At 44.5% G+C, this 21,199-nt stretch overlaps 1 protein-coding gene across 1 annotated transcript; it reads right to left on the bottom strand.

Moving 5' to 3' along the window:
* Positions 1-4,767: 4,767 nt before the first annotated feature.
* Positions 4,768-11,076, bottom strand: tbx22 (T-box transcription factor 22). Its single transcript, XM_041944608.1, has 8 exons — positions 10,851-11,076; positions 10,171-10,426; positions 8,668-8,769; positions 8,404-8,578; positions 6,533-6,697; positions 5,708-5,772; positions 5,376-5,461; positions 4,768-5,295 (listed from the first exon to the last, which is right to left on the bottom strand). The coding sequence occupies exons 1-8, from the start codon at positions 11,074-11,076 to the stop codon at positions 4,769-4,771; spliced, it is 1,602 nt and encodes a 533-aa protein (XP_041800542.1). The 3' UTR covers position 4,768.
* Positions 11,077-21,199: the final 10,123 nt, after the last annotated feature.

Genomic DNA, 21,199 nt, shown 5'->3' with positions numbered 1-21,199 from the left:
TTTAAAGTCAAACTTAAGGTGCGTTTAGCTCGCACAGGAACACACACGCAGCACTCAACGCTCATGTTAGTGCGGCGGTGATGGAGGAAGCAATCAGATCCAATAATCCGGTCGAAGTAGCAACAGCACCGTGTAAAATATGTACATGTGTGTATTATCAGCAAAAATGTACACATCAAGTAGACACTCAGTCACTGCTACGTATATTAGCATACATTATATAATCACATTATTACTGCTGGTAAACATCATTTTAATGCTGTAGCTGGTCCAAGTGGAGCTCATTTTATATAATGCTGGGTACGTTTATTTATTAACAATGCACTAGATTTTTTTTTATGTTCATATATGTTTTAAAATCTTTTTCTTCAAAGAAACAACTGCTTATGCGACATAGTGCACGTCAATGATCAGAATGTTGCTGCCCAAAGAAATCTGGTGATTAAATGTCCCCTCGTGGATTTAGAACCTGCTTCTTCATGAAGAAAACCATTTAAAAACCAGTTGAATTATCATGTCATTAACATGTAAGCAACACTTAAATACTGTAGTTGGTCGAAGTGGATGCCATTGTTACTGATCTCTATGATTTTGGATGAGTGCATTTGAAACCAATCATATGTTTTGTATGTGAAATCTTAGTAACTTTATCTGTGAATTAAATGTAGTGGAGTAAAAAGTGTAATATTTCCCTCTGACATGTAGTGATGTAGAAGTATATAAGGTACGCACAGTACTGCTGAATCTGCAACTGAGTGAATATACATAGTTACTGTAGTACAGTAGTGCTTTGTTGGGAATTGGGAACAAATCAGTCACATGTTTGTAATTAACGAACACGCAGCCTAACGAGGTGTTCACAAAAATGAGGGAGAAAAGGTGAAAAAGAAAGTGAGGTGTGAGGCAAACTGTTTGGATCATTAACACTTTCTCTGACAACGGTATGAGTGTGAGGCCCAGAGGAAACCCCAAAACACACACAAACATGCAGGCCAGGTGCCAGGCCACATGTTAAAGTAGTTTGTCCTCCACTCATCTAACCTCTGCTCCTGAGGCCTGTCAGGGAGCGCATGCCTGTGCAATGCCCCAGTGACCCGTATCTACACACACATGTGTCTACACACTTGCAAGCAGTGTGCATACAGAAAACGCACACACACAAACAAAGCGACATGCAAATCCACGCAAACTCCAGGTTCTGTCAGCTCCTGTGATCTACAGCCGCGAGACCTCAGAGTTTTAGCCCTCGTTTAAAATGAACTTGTCCGTGTTTCCCGCAACCGAGGATGTCTTTTGATCCGCAGGAGAGAGTGATGGGATGGCAGGAGAGGAGAGCAGAGCAGAGGGACTTCGCTGTCCTCGAGGCAAATATAGTTTGAGCAGTGTATGCCTGCTTCATGGGGCAGCAGAAGAGCGCTTAATAACTGTTAAACTGCCCTTGCTTTTCACATTACTCACTCAGTGTAATTCAATTTCAGCCACAGCTGGTTTCACTTTCGACTTTACAGCTGAGTTCAGTCACGTCCCATAATCTGACCTGATAAATAACCAGCTTTTATTGAGTTTGCAGAGAAAATAGCGTCCAGTATAAACCTTCATAAGAGACTCACAGAGCCAAATACGAGTGAAGGCTGCAGGGCACGAAGCTGACTGGGCAAAGGCCTGAGTGTGTGTGTGGGTGTGGGTGTGTGTGTGTACATCTGAGGTCCTTGCAAACGGGTGTATGGCAGCTATTATTAGGAGATAACTGATGCATGTGTGCTTGTGCAGCGTGTGTGTGCCGTGTGTGTGTGTGTGTGTGTGTGTGTGCGGCGTGTGTTTTAATCTAATGAAGGCAGAGTATATTTTCACATCCAGACTCTCTGCCGAGCTTCTCTCCTGTTTCAGGATGCCATTTCACATGATTGGAAACAAATGACTTCAGGGTCAAATTTCTTTCCCTTTACTGCCCGTCAATCACTCTGGAACGGCCCAGAAACTTCCCTCCTTGTGTTATGACAAAGTCGAATCAGCACAGTTTCCATGTTGTTTCAGCCACCAGCTTCAAGAGGATTATGTTGACGCATTATCAAGCAAATTAACAAAGTGGTGGGGCGGACAGCGCGGTTAATCATCTGATCGCCTGATAAAAGGCAAACGCAACAGATGTTTTCAACCAACTTAAGGTCTGACAAGTTCCTAAACAAGAGTGTTTAATAAGACAAGAAAGACCAGCATGAAAAATATAGAAGCTTGTAATATCGCTTAATAGGTACGGTATAAATAAATATTGTTTTTCAAACTGAATTTTTCTGAATTCACAAAATAAACTCATTTAAAAGGAATAGTTTTAGAAAAATTCTTATTCGCATTCTTGCACAGAGTTAGACACTCATACCTGATTGTCAAGTATGAAGCTACAGCCAGTAGCCGGTTAGCTTAGCCTAGCATAAAAATTTGAAAAAACAGGCCTAGCTTTGTCCAGCAAATCCAGAAACCACCAAACAGTAGGCTACCTCTAAAGCTCACTGATTAACACGGTACATCTTGTTTCTTTAGTCCATGCAGACGCCGAAGAGTAGAAATGTAGGTCGGCTCGCACTGCGCCTAGCTAAGAAATAGCTTGCCACCTAACGTAAAACCACAACCTGTCTGTTTAATGTTTCGTTTTAGATGAATTAAATGTCAGCTATAGTGTACGGAGCCCTGCTTCCAGTCTTTATGCTAAGTTAAGCTCACTGCTGCTCACCGCTAACTGGCGGTAGGCTAGCTTCATATTTATCGTACAGACATGTGAGTGCTATCATGTACCGCTCACCAAGAAAGCGAAAAAAGGTATTTTCCACAGTAGTATTTCTTTTACGATACAGGCTGTTGTGAATTGAGTGCCACATATGGTGTAACTGATTTTTTCATCAATTTTTGCTGTTGCAAAGTGCATGCACAGACACTCTAATCAAAGCTAATTATCTAAACTTTATGTTATTTTCTGCTTGCAATAGCATAGCAGTATTATGACACTAATAACTGGCAGGTGCTTGCGTCTTCCTCTCTGTAATGTGTGTTTCTGTATTACTCTATCAGAGAGCAGCAGGTGCAGAGTTCAGCTCTCCTGGTATGAAAGCAATTTGTCTAATTGAAAGATCAGGAATTAGTTGGAAGTTTAAAATGATTGTCCTACATAGCCAAACATGGAAATGACAGACAGTATCAAATAACCAGCACAGATTATGTCTGTCTGCAGACAAAGGGCAGGCTGTTTGATAGCAGCGCACGCTGAAACACGGGCCATCCCCAGCCTGAGTTCCTCAATTAACTCCTTCCTGCTATTTCCACGTCCAGCGCGCATTAGCTCACTGCCATGCTTGGCCGTGACAAGAAAATTGCTGTTTGGTTATGACCGTTTGTCGGGAAACAGGCCATTTCCCCCGCTTTGCCTAAACCGCTGTTCCTAGCTCTGCTGAGAGGGAGGGGGGGAGGGAGGGAGGGATGGTGCGGGGTTTTGAGTCTGAGCTGAAAGCAGGAATTATCACATCAGCGGCTGAACGGGCGTGCCCCCTTTGGTAGGGACAAAAAAACACAGCATTATGTTGGCCCACAGTAGTGAGAGGTTTTCATTCAGCACGCTAGAATTCACTTTTCTGCAAACCCTCCACATGTTTCCGAAAGAAAGTCTTCACACAGCAGTATTGATTTACTGCCGATCCTGGAACAGTGACGGCAACGACTACAAGAATGATGACAGGGCTGCTTTAACACATTTTAGAGGGCGAAGAGCCTTATTTCCAATCTTGTTATTGACTGGGCCTTATGAGGGCCTCTATAGAATAACCCTTTCACCCCCATGCGTCTCTGATTAGTCCTGTTATTGGTAATAAAGTACAGGATGGAAACTGGCCGCCTGAATCCTGGCAGCTGTTGTTCTTCCTCTAAAATCACAGAAAGACCTGATGAGCTCATGTTATTAGTCAGGGGTGGCCAAGCTTGACTCTGAGATTCAGCTGAGTTTAGAGCTCGAGAAACACAACACAAGCTTTTGTTCAGCGTCATGTAATTACAACATAATGTCTGTGCCATGGTGAGAAACACTGAAGTACCTCAAGAGGAGATTTTTGCAGAATTTCTTATTCAAAATAACTTCCTGTTGCACAATAGCACGTCTGCTTTCTGTTTTCCTGTGAAATTCACTGTATATTCATGCAATACAAGTGGAAAACTGTCTCACTTCTTTTATACACACTGTACGGGTGGGAAAAGAACATTTTGAATGCTGGGATATGATCTGAACAAAAAGTATGAAAAATACTTTAATGGGCACTTGTGGTCAGTTTAACAGTCATTCTCATGTTCATTAACATTTATATTACATACCTCAGGTCCTATTGCTGACGCTCTTTGGTAACACCGTTACAGCGTGTGAAGTAGTTAAGGCGGAAAACATGTTCTGCCCTGCGGTAAAGAAACTGTGCTTTCTGTCCCAAATAAAAATCTGCTTTTTTCTCTACGTTTCTCTTCACTCCAATGTTGGGCTTTTTGGCTCTAGCAGAGCGTGCACAGTGTGGAGGAGCAGCAGCCTGTGATCTGCTTCAGGATCAGTTTTTGTGCTGGTAAATCCAACACAACAACAGTTTTTAAATACAAGAAAAAAAAAAGTCCCCACAGCCACAGCTCTGTTTTTATTGCTCCTTTGAGTCTTGCTCAAACAGAGAATCAGCCCTCTCTGTTTTGTTGCAATAAGCTTTGGCTTGTTACACTCAATGGGCCGGAGCTTAAAAGTGCGGTCCAGCTGTCAGAGGCAGTGGTTGGTGGTCGGGTGCCACGGAGCCTGGCGCAGCAGACAGTCTGTGGTGTCTTCGGCTAGTTTGGCGTGCCGGGAAATAGCTGCGAGTTGGGGGTTCAGGGGGAAGCTGTAGCGGTAGAGACAGTAGGGGCCCGCAGTGTCAGAGAGATGAGGGAGGAGTGAGGGCCCCTGAGGGCTGAGGGGGCTGTGGAAGGGGAAGAGGCAGGGGGAGCTCCCCGGAGACCCGTGAAGGCATGGGTCCCTACAGTGGGGAGGTTTCTTTGCCTGTAGCGCTGAGAGGAGCGGAAGGTCCATCAGCGGGGGCAGGCTTCCCAGTCTGTCTGCTCCCAGGGAAGAGAAGGCTCTGCTGGGCAGCGGGGAGCTGGGCGAGGGGCTGGAGGCCTTGCCGTAGAGAGGGAGCGCAAGGGTCTGGAGAGCGGCGTCCGGGCAGGAGGAGATGGAGAACGGGTGGAGGGATGAAGATGAGGAGAGAGGGAGCAGACTCTTCACGCTGCTGGTCGGAGACCCCGAGCCCCCTGTCGGAAAAGACGTCAGACACTTGAATCACATAGACAAAGACGGCAGCAGAAAAGTAATAAGAGCCGCGGCACGGTACCTTGGAGCTGTATGGTGAAAGGCTTGAAGTCTAAGCTGAGAGGGCCTCTCCAGGGATATGACTCCAACAAGCCATCCAACACCCCCCTACACACACACACACACACAAACACACACACACACACACATGTAATAGCGCTGTAAAATGTTATTCTGGGTATTTGAATATTGTTTCTGAGAGGTGTGAAATTCTGCACTACGCAGTTCAACTTCATTTGAAGGCTTTATGTGGTGTCAAAAGTGAGCGGTTGGAGCTTAAATCCCTCTTGGGTCCTTTCACGGAGTACTCTCTGAGCTCAAACAAGTGTCGATGTTTGGTAAGGTTTTCTGTACCTATTTCTTCCTGGATCTCTGAAGCCCTTGGCGAACGGGTTCCTGTCGATCTTTAGTTTTGTGATCTTGCCCAGGAGAGAGGAACAGACATGGGTTAGAGTGGACGTGTCAGCCGCTGATGTGTTAAGCTAACAATGAGCTCAGCTTTACAACAGCGCGGAGAGCGGCAGAGCCCTCCCTCTGGGACTGCATCTCCCAGCAGCACCCAGGGCGATCAGCCATGTCAAACAGGGTTCTTGGCGGTTGTATAGTTTTATTTGGTGCATTAATGGGCTGTGGACTCCAGCAGCGGGCCCAGTCACAGCTCGTTATTGAGTTTCTGTAATAATACGTTGGCTGATCGTAAAATGAGCCCTGATGAAAAGAGCTGGCAGCCCCCGCGAACGGCTCTGTTACTGGATGAATGGTAGCCAGCAGCGGGGTCAGCTCCCCTGCACAGGAACACACACACCAGCTCCGAGCAAGTGGCCCGGCACAAAATCAGGACACTGCACGACTTTACCGAGACTGCAGGGTAGTGTGCCCCATCACATTCATGATGTTCACATTAAAGAATTGTCCTGTGTGGTCAGGCAGATTGGAGCTGTTGATTGCATCATTGAGGAATATTATTATTAATGCACAACCATAGAAAAAACTATTTCTGGCAAATAAAGGAATGGATATACACATCAGTTATTTAAAGCAGCAAATAAGCAAACATTTTCATTTCATCTTTCGGTTTCATAAAATGCAGTCATTTCTAAACCCTGTCAGTCAAAATCCATTGTTTGTGCTTATTTTCCATTTTTTTCCTGTTCTATAGGATCAGTTAGAGGTTTTTACCTGCTGGTTCTGATAGGCTGTGACTGTGGTGAACTCGGTTTCTGAGAAGGAGAAGCTGTGCACTCCTTCAGCAGGCAGAGACTGGATCTGTGACAAGTCCATCCGAGGGTCGTGCCGGATGATGTGCACACGAGGCTTGTATTTATGCATCGACTGGAGGATAATCTGGATGAAGAGATGAAGAGGATCTTTCAAATTTTCTGAGCTGAACCTCACTTATATCATTATCTATGATCTGAACCGCAGAGACAAACATGGGGCAGCAACATGGGCCTGAAACTAAGGTTTAATATCGGTTCATCTGAAGATCATCTTCATTAACTGACTGCAGACAATAGTGAAAATTATCCCGTCTGTTTCCTACAGCTCAAGATGTTTTCATCCAAAGCCCAAAGATACCAAATTTACTACCACTGAAGACATAGAGAGAAAGCAAACCCTCCTAGCTGACAAGCTGGAATCAGACAGTGTTTGGCTTTTCTGACTGAAAAATTAAACAATGTTTACAACTATAAACTCTATCAAAATGAAATGACCTGAGGGCTGCACTTCATATTTTGGTCGACTAAGTAATTGTTCTGTCGGCAAATTATTTCAGTTGCACAAAGAAACTTTTATTTGGTGATATTTTAACATCACGCTAATAGAACAAAATATAATTTTACAACAATGTCACAGACGCAGTCTTCAAAATCTATGAAAACACAATAATACACTGTAAAAAACAATTGCTTTTACATACACGAAAACTGGTCCAGGTTTAGCTCAGATGTGCTATTCAGCAAATTAAACTGACAAAACCTCTTGAACTTGACTTGATTTTAATTGGATATCTCTAAAATTAACAAAAAATAAAAACAATTGTGTTTCAGGTGCGCTTCTGTTTGCTTGAGGGGTCTTAATACTGCTAAAAGAAGTTCATCTGAGTACAACTGATATCCCAAAATTCATCTTGCATTTTGTAGTGTGGCTTTTGTGCTACGTTATTATTATTCTCCTTTTGCATATTTGGTGAAGTATTTTTTCAAATAAACAGCAAAAGTGAAACAGAATAATAAATGAACAGTTTGGCCGCTGTGGCTTTTCTGTCGTTAAGTTAGAAGCCAAATGAAAATATACAGAAGATTTCACAGAAGAAAGCAGATTTTCTTCTAAACTACACAGAGCACCTTGACTGAAATATTTAATAAACAGTCCAGAGAGGCCATTTAATGTGAAAAGTGACCACAGCAGCATCAGGGATTATCAGGCTGTTTCAGAGAGCCTGGCTTCAGCTGCAGTGGATACACAGTCTCTACATTCCTTCATCATATACATAATGATGAATCCTCCAAACACACAAATTCTACGGTGGTTTTCTAAACACGGGGATCAAGTGAAAAGCCCCCTGCAGCCTCCCCAGTCACCACATCTGTCACATCTGTGCATCACTGAACCTTTTTAAAGGAAACTCTGGAGCTGAGGAGGATTTCCACTTCCACTATCCCTAAAAGACAGACTGACTTTCCTCCCAGCAGATATGGTTCAATATTTGTGTGTGTGTGTGTGTGTGTGTGTGTGTGTGTGTGTGTGTGTGTGTGTGTGCGCGCGCGCGCGCGCGTGTGACAGCAGTCCAAGACTGAAGCTGCCAAAGCAGTTAAAGGCTGACTCTGCCGCTCCTTTAAAGGCTGATGTGAGCCTCTCAAATTACAGTCACACTAAAACATATATAGAAATAATGAGGTTTCTTTGTTATTATGAGCCAAGACATTAAAAACACACCAGAATAATAAACCAGAATAAGAAGCAACAGATTCACCTCCCACTATCGTGGTGCTGTCTGTGAGCTGCACAGAGAGAGGAAGCAGCGCATGCTCAGATGGGTTACCTACATGTCCCTTATCGTCCATCTCGTTGTTGGTGAGCTTGACCCGATCAAAGCTGATCACCTGACGCATCCACGTCTCTCCTGCGCTCGGCGAGTCCGGGTGCACGTAGAGCCGGGGAGAGATGCAGGAGTGGTCCGTGTTTCCAGCCACCATCCACTGCGAGCTGTGGTACACGTACCTGCGGGGGTTTATGCAAGTAAAGTAAATAAAGCAACATGCAGTGACTTTTTAATTAATGCGAACGCACGCGCGCGCGCACACACACACCTGTAGCGTTTTGAGTCCACGGGCATGACGTCCATTGCGATGTAATACTGCTGGCACGGGTCCAGGTTGCGCACTTTGACGCGCACGGAGGGAAACATTCTCCTAACGGGAGGAGAGAGAAGAGGCGCAGCGCCTTCATCAGGATCTGGACATGACTCGTCTTTTATCCGTTTGAAACCTTTCTTAAAACAGGTGAAAGCGTGTTTAACTGTCGCGGATTTTACATCTTGAAAACACAGAGAAAGAGATCAGGAACCACAACTTGAGGCAGAGACTTTCGTGCCTGCAGCGGCCCAGTTCAGAGGAAAGTTCAGGAACCCCGAGGGGCCATGAGGGCATCGTCCTGCCGAGATTTATAGCGTGTCTTCTCTGTAATTGAGTAAACGGAACTTAGATTTCAGCAGGTAGTTATGGCTCAATAACTCATTTCTGGAAAGAAAAACAAAACGAAAAAAACAGAAGAAGACGCACGTGGCTATTTGTCGCACCACAAATTGATTTCTTTTAAATTGAAAAATAAAATTTGAGACATATATATTTCATATTTCTCGGTGCCATTATTTAATTAATAGTCCTGGACCACATAAAAAATAATTCAACTCGGCTTGACAAAATTTCAGAATTTCCTAAACTTCAGTGACTTTAAACAAAACCTATAAACTTTTCTCCCATGATCCAAAATCAGAAAGTTTAATGACATTTCTACATTTTAACCGTAAATAGAAGCATACGGAAATATAACAGTAAAAACGGACAGTTTCTGGTGAACAGTCTATATATGAACCGATCACTCCTGAGTTCATCTCATTTGTTTAAAAGTGATAAAACTGAGTTGTGCTGCTAACGTCTGCTCAGCTGCCGCGCGCCCAGAGCCGTTTTACACCTGATAAACGCGCACCTGTGACCGCGCAACGGTTTATGTAAATATATCATGTGTCACATCTTTGATAATCACCTCTGCGGCTGGTATTTTATTTAGAACAGACACTCTAACGCGGAAACTAACGCGCAATTGTAATGGACCGTGATCGAAAGACCCTCTTGGACTCTAATTTTTGCATTGAAACGCTCTTAGGTCATCCCTGCTCAAGCAGCGAGGCCCGGGCTGCAGAGTGCGAGGCCTGCTTTTTTTCTGTGTGCCTATTCTCACTTTTGTTTAATCTATCATGTTGAGAGAAAGTACCGGGATTTTTTGGAAGAGTAAAGCCAGGGTCCGGTCCTAAATCTCAGCAAATTCTACAGGACCTTTGTTTCGTTTCAGCTGATGTGTCTGGTTTTTACGCTTAGAATAATTACATACATACAGACCAGTCTAAATATTATGAATAAACCAAATGCCAAGTGCTTATTGTTCCTCTTATCACAGGACACGTAGGCCACAGAAGTTTCAAAGTTTTGCAGGAACAATCCATACAGTCGGTAAAAGGCACGCAAAGGCCCGGGTTTGCAGTAGTGCAAGCCCTCTCTGTATTTGCCACAGATCGCTGTAACCACATTTTGTACCTGCCAGCTTTAGTGATGATCATCTCGGTGCCGATCTCATAGAATCTCTTCCACAGCTCGGAGCCCTGCAGCTCTACACGGACCTCTCTATCCGGGCGGCAGTCGCTCTCCTTCGGCTTGCTCTCCTCCCCGCTGGGGTCAGCCTCCTCAGCGCTCGCCCTGACACTCTGTCTCTCCGGGTCACGGGAGGTGTCCTCCGTAATCCGAGGTGTTGAACCTGCTTTCTTCATCTGGCTGACTGGATGTTCGTTCAGGCCTGTAGACGGGCAAAGACGGGGATGAGAAAAGAAGGCCAGTCAGTAATATATTCAATTATGCAACATTTTGTTTTCCAAAATCATTAACAAGTTAGCTGTAAATGTAACTTTTTGACTTAAAGAAGCTGGATGTTTCCGATGTATAATTGCAACGCGCAGAAAGTTGCTCCAGTTTGTCAACTAACATGGAGAATATTTGCAAAACCCTTTTCCCTCGAAATTAATTTTATGTGATCCTTTTGTTTGTTAAGTGATTGAATATCAAGGCAAGTTAAATTGTGAAAATGTAATAAATGAATGAAATAAAGGTCTGATGTAGCAAACTGGCAGTGGTGTAACGGCTTTTGCTGCTCCATCTCGTGCGTAAAATGCGTGTATCAACAAAGAGATGTTCTCGAAAATCCATGGACCCCTCTGCCTCACCGGTGAAGATGCTCGTATCGCTGCCGGTGTCTGCAGCTGAACTTGACTCGTGTCCCTCCGACACTTTCATCCTCTTACATGGTTTCCCGACTAGCGCTTCCACCGAAAACGCGTGAGCCCGGGAACTCAGACCCTGCATCTTAGCGAAAGATCCCGTCCTCCTGCGACTCGTATATCCGTCTGAACTTTGACTTTGTCCCGCACAGGGTTCTGCGTCCGAGCTCATTCAGGACAGGACGGCGCAGAACAGGCAGCAGCAGCGGCACCTCAGGGAGCCCCTCTTCTCTCACGGCGGCTCCGTGACGCTGCGTAATTGATCCAGTGCGTTCCCATGTGTTCTCCGACACGCTCGCTCTCATCCAAAATCCTTGATTACTGGCACGCCTCTCCTCTCAACTACAATAATTCCCTCTCTCCCCCTTTATCCGTTTCTGCGTCTCCCCTTCCCTTTCTGTCCCGCAGAGGGCTCGTACCTCTGGTTACCCTCTGCGCGTCACAGAGGGGGAGGGAAGAGCGCAGCGTGCATTCCTCCACATGGCCCTGCGCTGCAAAAAATATCCGCACTAATACTTCTCAAGCCTTAAATCTTGACTTCCTGAGACAAATGAGAAATCTGAATGTTACTGCAAAAACGTTTCTGTCGAAATCAATTGCTTTCCTTCCTTTTGGAACTGTCGGTTCTTTGAAAGGATGCACGATGAGGCAGATTACTTTCTCAGCATCTACAGGTGTAATTAGATTCTTTTAATTGCAAGGTAATTAGTTAAATCATCCCATCAATTGCCATTGGTCTAATTAAACTCATCAAATAACACACACACACACACACACACACACACACACACACGTGTGTGTATAGGTATTTAAGGTAAAGGTATTTATTTATATATATGTGTGTGTGTGTGTTATTTGCTGAGTTTAATTAGACCAATGGCAATTGATGGGATGATTTAACTAATTCCCTTGCAATTAACACACGCACGCACACACACACACACACATATATATACACACACACACACACACACACACACACACACATATCTGTGTGTGTGTGTGTGTGTGCGTGTGTGTGCGTGTGTGTGATTTTTTTTTTTACAGTGGTTGCTTGGTCTCAGTGGCCTTTGAGCGTCCAGGGCAACCAGCAGCAGCATCTTTACGCGCGTTGCTCGGATGATGATAATCGTTGAGACTGAACGGTAAAAGTTGAACTTATTTCGTATTATTATTAATTTATTTTTTAATACTATTATTTTGGGTTTGTGGCATTTTGTAATATGATGCAGACTCAATGGATTCAAAAATGAAATGTGACTAAAAGCCGCAAAATGACAACTAACTGATGCGTAATCACAGTAATACCTTTAATAAAGGCATTAAAGTATCCAGTGTGATTTACTTCAAATTTGTGAAACACATTCTCTCTCATTTTTGCGCACAATCAAGCTTTTTGATTGACCTGCGTGTTTTCCATGGTGCTTCCCCCCATTTAGACATCCGATAGATAAATAGAATGAACATTTTCGAGCACTGGAGGGCGAGCCCAGGCACAAATATTTAAGTCTTTTAATTTAGACCATCTGGAAGTAAAATATCTCCATGAAACTCGCTGCATTTCTGTTGAAGCTAACGTTTCCTATATTAATTTGAAGGCTTTCCTTAAAGCGGTCTCTTGTCTCCCGTCCCTCCGGTGTAGAAGTGGGATTTTTTTTTTTCCTCCCGTCTTTGCGGTGCCCGGTGAGGGTGTGCGTCAGTCTGGTTCTCATAAGTGCGGAGATCAGATTGAGTTCGGCGCACAAGGGAAAACTGGGCCGTAATGACAGCTCGGGATTATTACATTACTGCTCAACATGAAATAGATCCGCTTTACACAAATAAAAGTCAACCGAGGCTCTATTTAAAATGTTTTTTAATCACATGATATAATTGCTGTGAGGAGAAAACAAATGAGGGCTGTGTTTACGGCACGGTTGGTTTGGTTGGTGATGGAAATCTCTGACAACAGCCGGGAAATGGAGAACTATGACCAACCGGAATCACATGCTCTCTGTCATCATAACCTTTTTCAGGACTGCGGCCTGGATTCATGTTTACTCTTTCCCAACTTGTCGTTTTCTCTCAATACTGTATAAAGTGCATCCCGAGCGCGCGGCCTGGAGGAAGGAGCGCAGCAGAAATAACCGCGGGCTGTCTGTTCGTGTGCGCGCAGGTCTGCTGCTGCTGCCGCGATAGAAATAGCCTGCGCAGTTTCCTTCCAGTCAAGTCTGAGAGATTATTTTTCCATGTTGTCTTCAGCAGTCAGCTCATAAATCTTCGTCATGGGATTATGGGATGTCAGACGAGTGATGACGGGGCGTGCGGGCAAGTGATGCCTGGCTCTGCTGAGCACAACAGGAAGCTGCTTCTCCGATGTTTTATGATTCTTAATCCGGTGCAAATCTGCGTTTGCGCCATTCGGGGATGTTTGGCACACGTGTTTCCTCTTATTAAGCACAATACGCACGCTTGGCGGAAACAAGACACTCAAATCCAATTTAGCGCGGGCCTCGGGTTTCCATTAATGCGGAAGTTTGATGACCAACTGCAATTAGGCCTTCCGATCATTTTGCGCCTGCAGGCCCGCTCGCATGCTGCTGATTTGCGTGTCCACGACCTAATTAATACTCATTGGTGAGTAATTGGTAAGCAATTGAAACTTTGTGGCAGGCCTCACAGGCTCTGGTGCAACACATTAATCATGAAGGTAACTTAAACTTGAGTTGGTTAAGGGGAAATTTTCCTGTTTATAAAATATGGCTTTACTGAATTGTTTTTTCTCGACTTCAATACAAATGCTTTGTTTTATGATATTCACTGTGTAATGTTTTCACTATGACCTGATGACTGACACGTAAGCTGAAGTGTGTGAGAGTGTGTGCTGCAGCTGAGGGCCCTGTGCCCAAAGAGTAATCATGACCAGCCTTACACTCATGGTAGGCATCTGTCTGTACTGTATATGTGCACATGCTCAAACATTAATGCATGCATGCATGCATGTGTGTGTGTGTGTGTGTGTGTGTGTGTGTGCGTGTGTGTGTTTATAAACAGGCCTGTCTGTCTGTTGCTCAGTGCTGAGTGGATGTGACAGGGCCCCCTGATGGTTTGTTTTAAGTTGGATCCTGATGCTGAGCAGTTAGAGAGAGAGAGAGTGTGTGTGTGTGTGTGTGTGTGTGTGTGTGTGTGTGTGCGTGCGTGTGTGGACATGTATTACTCATGTTGTATGTACATAAATCTGTTTACAGTCACATTGTGGGGACTCATGTACCTTATGGGGACAAAATCCCTCATAATGTAACTAATTAAATTTTAGGGTGATAAGTTGCATGATAAGATGAATGATTGTAAGTCAATGTAATGTCCTCAAAATGATGGAAACATGACCGTGTGTGTGTGTGTGTGTGTGTGTGTGCGAGGGATATTCTGGGCATGGGCTGCTGGAGCGGATGCCCACACACTGCCAAATGTCAAACTTCCACCACTCGTCCGCCGTGACACACGCCGAGTGTTTGAATATAGAATGCTGTACACACTTAGCGTGTTGTGGCACTAATGGGATGTGAGTTCTTGGGCACGAATGAAGGCTCACCTGGAAAACACACTCTCCACGGAGACAATGATGTGCTAATTGTTTCCAACACTGGCTACATAAAGTTGATGTTGAAAACCTCATCTTCAGTGAGGATTTCAAGTAGCATATGGGCTGTTTGTTATTTACCCAAGTTATTACTGGCTGCCTCTGACACTTCTACTTGAAATAGACAGCGCCAAAACATCCCGAGCTGCTGCGAAAGGGAGACGACGAAGGAGAAGATGAGAGCAGAAAGGGAACGAAGGCGACCAGTCAAAGCTTTTTACAACATGACCGATTAGAGAGTGACAAATTCTTTCGACCCTGACATGTCATCAGCTCCATGCTGTGTATGTGTGTGGATGTGTGTGTTTATGTAGTGTCACATCTGCTACTCATAACCTCTTTCTTGTTCCTTACTCTGGGGGTAAAGTTGTCTGAGGTCCAGAGCGTCTCTCAGACTGTCGAGTCCCTGCAGGGATCCTCTTAGAGCCTCCTCGCGGCTTCTGCAGCAGCACTAATGGGAGAGTCAGTGCGACTCTGATCACATGTTTTTACGTTTAAAGTTAACTGATTGTGTCTGCCAGCACACTTTCATCCTGCTCCTTCATTTGCTATTCAAAAGCATCCAGATTCTCTCATCCAATCAGCTGTTACTGAGAGAAATTTATGTTTAATCTGGTTTAGATCCTGATGACAAAATCTCACCTTGTGAATTACACGATCTTCTCACCGGCCTACAATCAGTAATGTGGGTAAGTGCAGTTCAAAGTGCTTTACAGGTGAATGGCAAATGAGACAGTTCAAATAAAAACACTAAAACAACAAGAATTTATAGGTGTAAGGTCAAAATATGAAGAAGACAAATAATTTCAAAAAGACAAAAACATTACAAGAGACTTAAAACAAATGTTAAAGCTAGTTTTTAAGCTAATAGCACACTTAAGGATAAGGCTGGTGATATTCTATCCTTTTCTTATATATAAACAATTCCTACGAAACCTCCATAAAACACCTAAAACCAACATCACATTGATCCCACTCACCAGTATATTCTGTGCCTGCATGTGACCTGTCCTGTTCCTTTCCTTTCAAGACGTATCAGTGAGTCACACTGTTGCTCTGGCTGACATATTCCTCACACGGCCATTGTTGTTCTTTTTGATTCAGTCCCTCACACGGCGTCCTGCTGCCAGAATACAGCAGCGAACCAGCGGCTGAAAATCAGCCCCGACAAAAGCACTTTTGAGTCATACCGCCTTAAAAAGCGGCATTTACATCTTTGGTAGGAGCCAGTGGGCTTGGAGTTGCACAGACAGGGGGAGAGAGAGACTGAGGCGCTGTTAGTTTTGGTCTTTTTGTAGGATTTGTTGACAGTATGAACGCTGAATAATGCTGCCACTCTTATGCTTTAAAGATATCAACACTCAGCTGCTCTCAGATCCTCGGGCAGGCCCCTCCACTGTGAATTAGGTGTAATGTGTCATCTCCCTCCGGTCCTAGTCAGCACTCAGGCAACACGTTTCTGAATTCTATGAAGGCAGTTTCTAACTTGATGAGCGTTAAAGTAGTCATGGTTGAAAGAGATAAAAAATGTTTTTCGGCGTTGCTTTCCTCTCCTCCTGTGCAGCACCTCTGCACTCTGCTCTCGGGCCTGGCAGCATTTGAGGAGCCCGGGCATGAGGCCTGGTACTACCGCCTTCCCCCTGCCCACAGTGTAGGAAGATTTAATGGCTCATGTGCCACGGCATCCAGCCTTTACTGGCTCCTACAGCCTCAGCCAGGCCGGGTGGGTAACGAGGGATGAGGGCAAAAGGGAAAGAGGAGAGGAGGCATCTGTGCCAAGCCTCCTCCTCTCACCACAAGTGTGTTGTGAATTATCTTCTCCCCCCCCCCCCCCCCCCGTCTCTTTTTCTCTCCCTAAGCCTTTGGTTATCCCTAGCTACTCACCCTCTTCCTATTAAACACATATAGATCTTCATCTGTCCACAACGCTTTCATGAGGCCCGCTGTGAGTCCGGCTCCACAGCACATTCATCTCTCTTGTTTGGATAGCTAATTCTTTTTGATGAAAATTGCCTTTTCTCCTCTCTCCCATTCTCTCGCTCCTCGACTGCCAGTAACCGTGTGGTTAATGGCTGCGGTAAAAAGAAACAAAAACAGGCGTAATTGGTAATGAGAGTCAGACTCTGCATGTGAGGATCTCAGTCGAGCGCCTTTTCTCTCCTCTCCGTCTCATCAGCTCCTCGAAGTGACAGCTCAGACGGGCAGCTGTGCCAAGCAGGGCTCTTCCCAGGAGGATGTCAAGGGATGGAAAACTAATCCACAGGGTGTTAGAGTATTATTTCCTAATACCATAATGTGTATCTAGCACATTATGTTGGACGGTATGGATAAAATAATGCATTAACCTGAACGATGCCAGCGCTGAAACAAAAACACACTTTCAGACTGTTTAGAGTTTGCAGTCTGTTGAGGGCTCCTCTCGGTGTTGTTAACAAGCAGGGTGAAGGGAAGTAGTAATTATTCAGGGGAAAACCGTCGTTTTGTGCGTGTATGTGGTGGGAGGTTGTTGAGGGACCCCACAGTCACACACGTCTTTATCTGTTTTTGTCCCACTGAGCGCAATCACTCTGAACACAAATATTTTTTATCAAAGCCTCGCCACAGTGGAGGGGAATTATTTTTAGATTGCCCTGATAAATGAGGGGTTTCATATATCTGGATGTGGTCGGGGGGGGAAGAGTGAAAATGTAGGAGAAAAGGGAGTTGGGAAAAAAGATCTGGCAGAGTCACAAAAGCTTTTAAAACAACATGCGAAAAAATCTGCAGTTCTTTAACAGTTAGCTTGTCATTTTTATTTGCCTCTTCAGATGGTGGCAGCGGTCGTCTTTCAGGCAGTGCCAGCTGGGATTGGCTGCTGGCTGGAAGGCGCAGGCCTGGCCCCGGGTAGCACTCTTATTATCATCACCACACACTGTAATTCACATGTCAATCAAAGCCCGGAGCAGTGCAAGGCTGAGGGGAGAGGGGCTGGTTAGAAGGGGCCGCCGACTGGGGTGATGGGCCAGGCGAGGTGGGGGCTGCACGCTGAATACTTCCAGCAGGGCCTAATCGGACCTTTCATCCCTCATCTCTGCAAAATGGGCCTGGATAGGGGTATGATTGGTTATACAGGGCTGGCCTGAACTGAAGCAGGAGGCTGTGCTGGACTGGCTGCTGTAAGGACGGGAGTGACCCCTGAGGAAGGTTAAACTGTCAGATTTTAGCCAGTCTCTCCTGGCTCGAGTTAGACTGTAGCAGAGGTAGACAGGATGAACCGAGCGAAGAATTGGAAGAGAGGAAACGGCGGTGATCTAGCAAGAATCCTGCGTTTTTAAGCCAACGGTCACGAAGACGAAGAAGTCGTTTCAGGCTGGGGAACAGTTGGTCATACTGTGTGTGCATAGATTGGGCGATGAGTTTTCACTGCAAATGGTTTGAATAAGAACTTGATTCTGGTGTGAAGAGTCTTGTCGCATCAAGTCAACACTTCTGACCGCCCGATTCACATAATAACACAACATTCCTTAAAATTACAAAAAGTTAAGGCAAGAATGGTTTTCAAATGATCACGTTAGTATAAAAGGATTCACCTATTCTGAATTATATTCGTGCATTTATGAAGAAGAAAACACAAAACAAAGTGGTGAAAAAACAGTCAGTAATGTTAACTTGGCTTTCTTACTGGCTAAGTATCAGGAAAAGATTCACACAGGACCCAGTGCCAGCAGGCAAATCCCTAAAAAACCAAGCAAAGTTATTTTGATTTGACCAACTATCGCATAAAAACTGCAGCTACGAGCAAAGACAACTTCATTTCAAATCTGGAATTAAACTTAGACGTTTGCGTCTCTCGACATTCTTTCTCAGGTTGGGGGACGAGTTTCAGGCAAACATTTAAAACGATATGCATCTACCTTCATTGCAACAATCTCAACGCAAAAATCTGGCCATCAGTGCTCTGCTGGTGAGGAATCATCATCTTTATTGGTCAACACCTAACTTTACCTGAAAGGCTGAAAAAGTATGTTGTATTTATTAAAATAAGTCAACATTGAAAGTCCATGTCCACAATATTCTAAACCTGAGAATAAGCTTGAATACTATTAACTCTAAAGCACATATAATTCTCCATCTGTCCATTTATAAATAAATCATGCTAACAGGCCTGCCTACATTATTAAAGGATTGGCAGTAAGTTTTGATGCATTGTTTCCCCCCTAAAACTACTTTTCAGAAAGTGCTTAAGTTTTAATGGTGCACTACAATTTAGTAAATCTCTAGTTTGAAACTAGCTAGTAGGCTAGCAGTTACTAAGAAGTTTACACACAAAATTAGTAGCTGGTGAAAGCCAGGCCCCTGAACGCATCACCAGTGATCCACCGTGACACGACACCTGCGGACACGAATATCCACATACATGTTAATGGTTCTGACTCTGAAACAGGAGAAACTAATTAATCCTGCTCCCGCGCCGCTGATGTCAGGAGAAAAATCACAGTCATTCAACATCTCTTCAGCCGTGTTCAGATTGTCGTCACGTGTAGCCTATAGAAAAGCCTCTTCCCTTCCCTGACTTCGCTCCCACCCCGAGAGATTTTCTGCAGCCCCGTGGAGACACTATAATTTAAAGGCTGCCGAAATGGGAACTCAAAAGACAACATGCTATTTCAATCAAAAGCCCAGCTCGAGCCCCATCGTCCCGCCTGCCAAAGCGTGGTGTAGCTCGCACACACAAACACACGCGCGCGCAGAGAGCTCGCCTGCCAACGTGTGGTTTGCATTCACGATGCCTTAATGCCTTGTGGTCAGCGCTCTATCAGGGCCATGAGAAATGATTTATTAGTGGCTCCCGCCTGTATTTATAGATAATGCCCCTCCGTCAGTGTTAATAAAGAGATCCATTCTCAGCCTGGAAACGCAGCACCTCCTTAGGAGATTACTGTCACTGCTAAACAATGGCTTCTCCTCCAAAGATAGCCTGTAGCGTGCACGCTGAGCGGCGTGTAAAAAGTATGGTCATGTGTGTTGTGGGAGGGAGGTTAAAATAGCGACAGGCCGCAGCAGGAGAATCAATCCCTCGTCCTTCTTAACACAGGCCCGTTCATTAAAGATACACATTGCTCCTCACACAAAATAACTTCCCTGTTAAATATTCAAACATTTCGAGCCGAAGCTGTGCAGTCGCTTGTCTTCGGGCTCGCCGCTGCTCTGTTTTTATAGAAGCTGGTGTTGGCAGTGACCACCGCTCGTTTGCTGCGGCTCAGATGTTGGAGGAGACTGAGGCAGCGTGAATAAGTGTTTCCCTTGTAGGCTTTCTTTCGCACTTTTATCTGTCTATGTGTCAGTCACATTACGAGTGTGTGTGTGTGACGAGGATGAAACGGAGACACGGAGACACATGAGCGCTCTGGCAGTGAAGTGTGTTTGCGTGACATCATTCTGTCTGCCTCTGGTTCCAATCAGCCCATCCTCCCCCTGTTAATGACACCTGATAGATTAATGACTGATAAAGAGCGTGTGTGTGTCCATGTGTGTGTGTGTGTGTGTGTGTGTGTGTGTGCTTGGTAGGGGCCCACAGAAAGCCCGCAATCAGACAACTCTCAAATTAGCGCTCCATAACTACATCCTGACCAAAGCTTAGACTTTTGAAGCACAGGAAAATCCTTCCAGACAATCAGACACACACACACACACACACACACACACACACACACACACACACACACACACACAGGCTATCACTTTCATCCACAGTATATCACATCACGTTTGCCTTCTTTCTAGCATGGTGAACTTTGACATGGTGAGAAACGGGGGTGGTGTTGGGGATGTCATCAATTTTAGCAGCTTACTCTTATATCCTCCAACCCTCCCCCTCTGACAAGCACACACACACACACACACACGCACACACACAAACCCTCACACACACATTACTACACAATGATGCTTTTAGGTATCCATCCAGCCCCATAAAGGACCACACATTCATCATAGCAACCAAGCAACCGTAAACAGATACGTATGCACAATCCACACTTTTTTTGTTTGACTGACCTCAAGTTAGTTTATTTTTAAGTTAGTATGTAATGTTTATTTATGTACAATTCACAAAAGCCAAGTATTACAAGTGCTTCACAGGAAAAAATAAAACAAATTGCAGAAAGGCAAATTATAAAACGACAAGTGAAACTATGAAGTTTAAAATGATAACTAATATCTCAATTAATGATTAATAAATAAGATTTATTAATCATTAATAGAGATTTATTAAAGTCAAATGTTTGGTTTCCAGGTTTCCTTCAGCTGATGTATATTCTCCTCAGCTGTTACTTACGTGTTTTTAATGGCTTATCACTAAAGCCTTCATGGATGACTTATTAACCATGAATAAAACCAATACACCCTTCATGTGTTTTTGTCAAATTTTGGTAGAACAATCAAGTTGAAGTGGGAGTAATGAAGACTTGTTCTGCATTAGCAGATGTTTTCTCTCTGCCTTCCTTCTAGAGTTTTCACTTTAATCCACAGAATATTGACCCTTGCTGTAATTCACTGCTCACAGTCTTCTTGGTCACCAGGAGCAGTTGGTAGTAAAGTGTTTTGCTCTTTGGTACGTCAGCAGCATTTGATGAAAGAAAGAGGAGCGTCAGTTTTCTCGTATTATCCCGTCCTGGGATTTGACCCACCAGCCTCA

The sequence above is a fragment of the Chelmon rostratus genome, chromosome 9 (assembly GCF_017976325.1).
Source record: "Chelmon rostratus isolate fCheRos1 chromosome 9, fCheRos1.pri, whole genome shotgun sequence".
Lineage (NCBI taxonomy): Eukaryota > Metazoa > Chordata > Actinopteri > Chaetodontiformes > Chaetodontidae > Chelmon > Chelmon rostratus.
Note: the sequence above shows the minus strand (reverse complement) of the source record. Positions and strands in the feature narration are given on the sequence as shown.

What these genes read in the sequence shown, in the direction of transcription:
- tbx22 (XM_041944608.1), bottom strand. Translation starts at nt 11,076, where the DNA reads ATGAGCTCGGACGCAGAACCCTGTGCGGGACAAAGTCAAAGTTCAGAC. An exon ending in GTGGACTCAAAACGCTACAG is followed by an intron (nt 8,579 to 8,667) that starts GTGTGTGTGTGC and finishes AAACCCCCGCAG; the next exon opens with GTACGTGTACCACAGCTCGC. An exon ending in CAGCCTATCAGAACCAGCAG is followed by an intron (nt 5,773 to 6,532) that starts GTAAAAACCTCT and finishes CTCCTGGGCAAG; the next exon opens with ATCACAAAACTAAAGATCGA.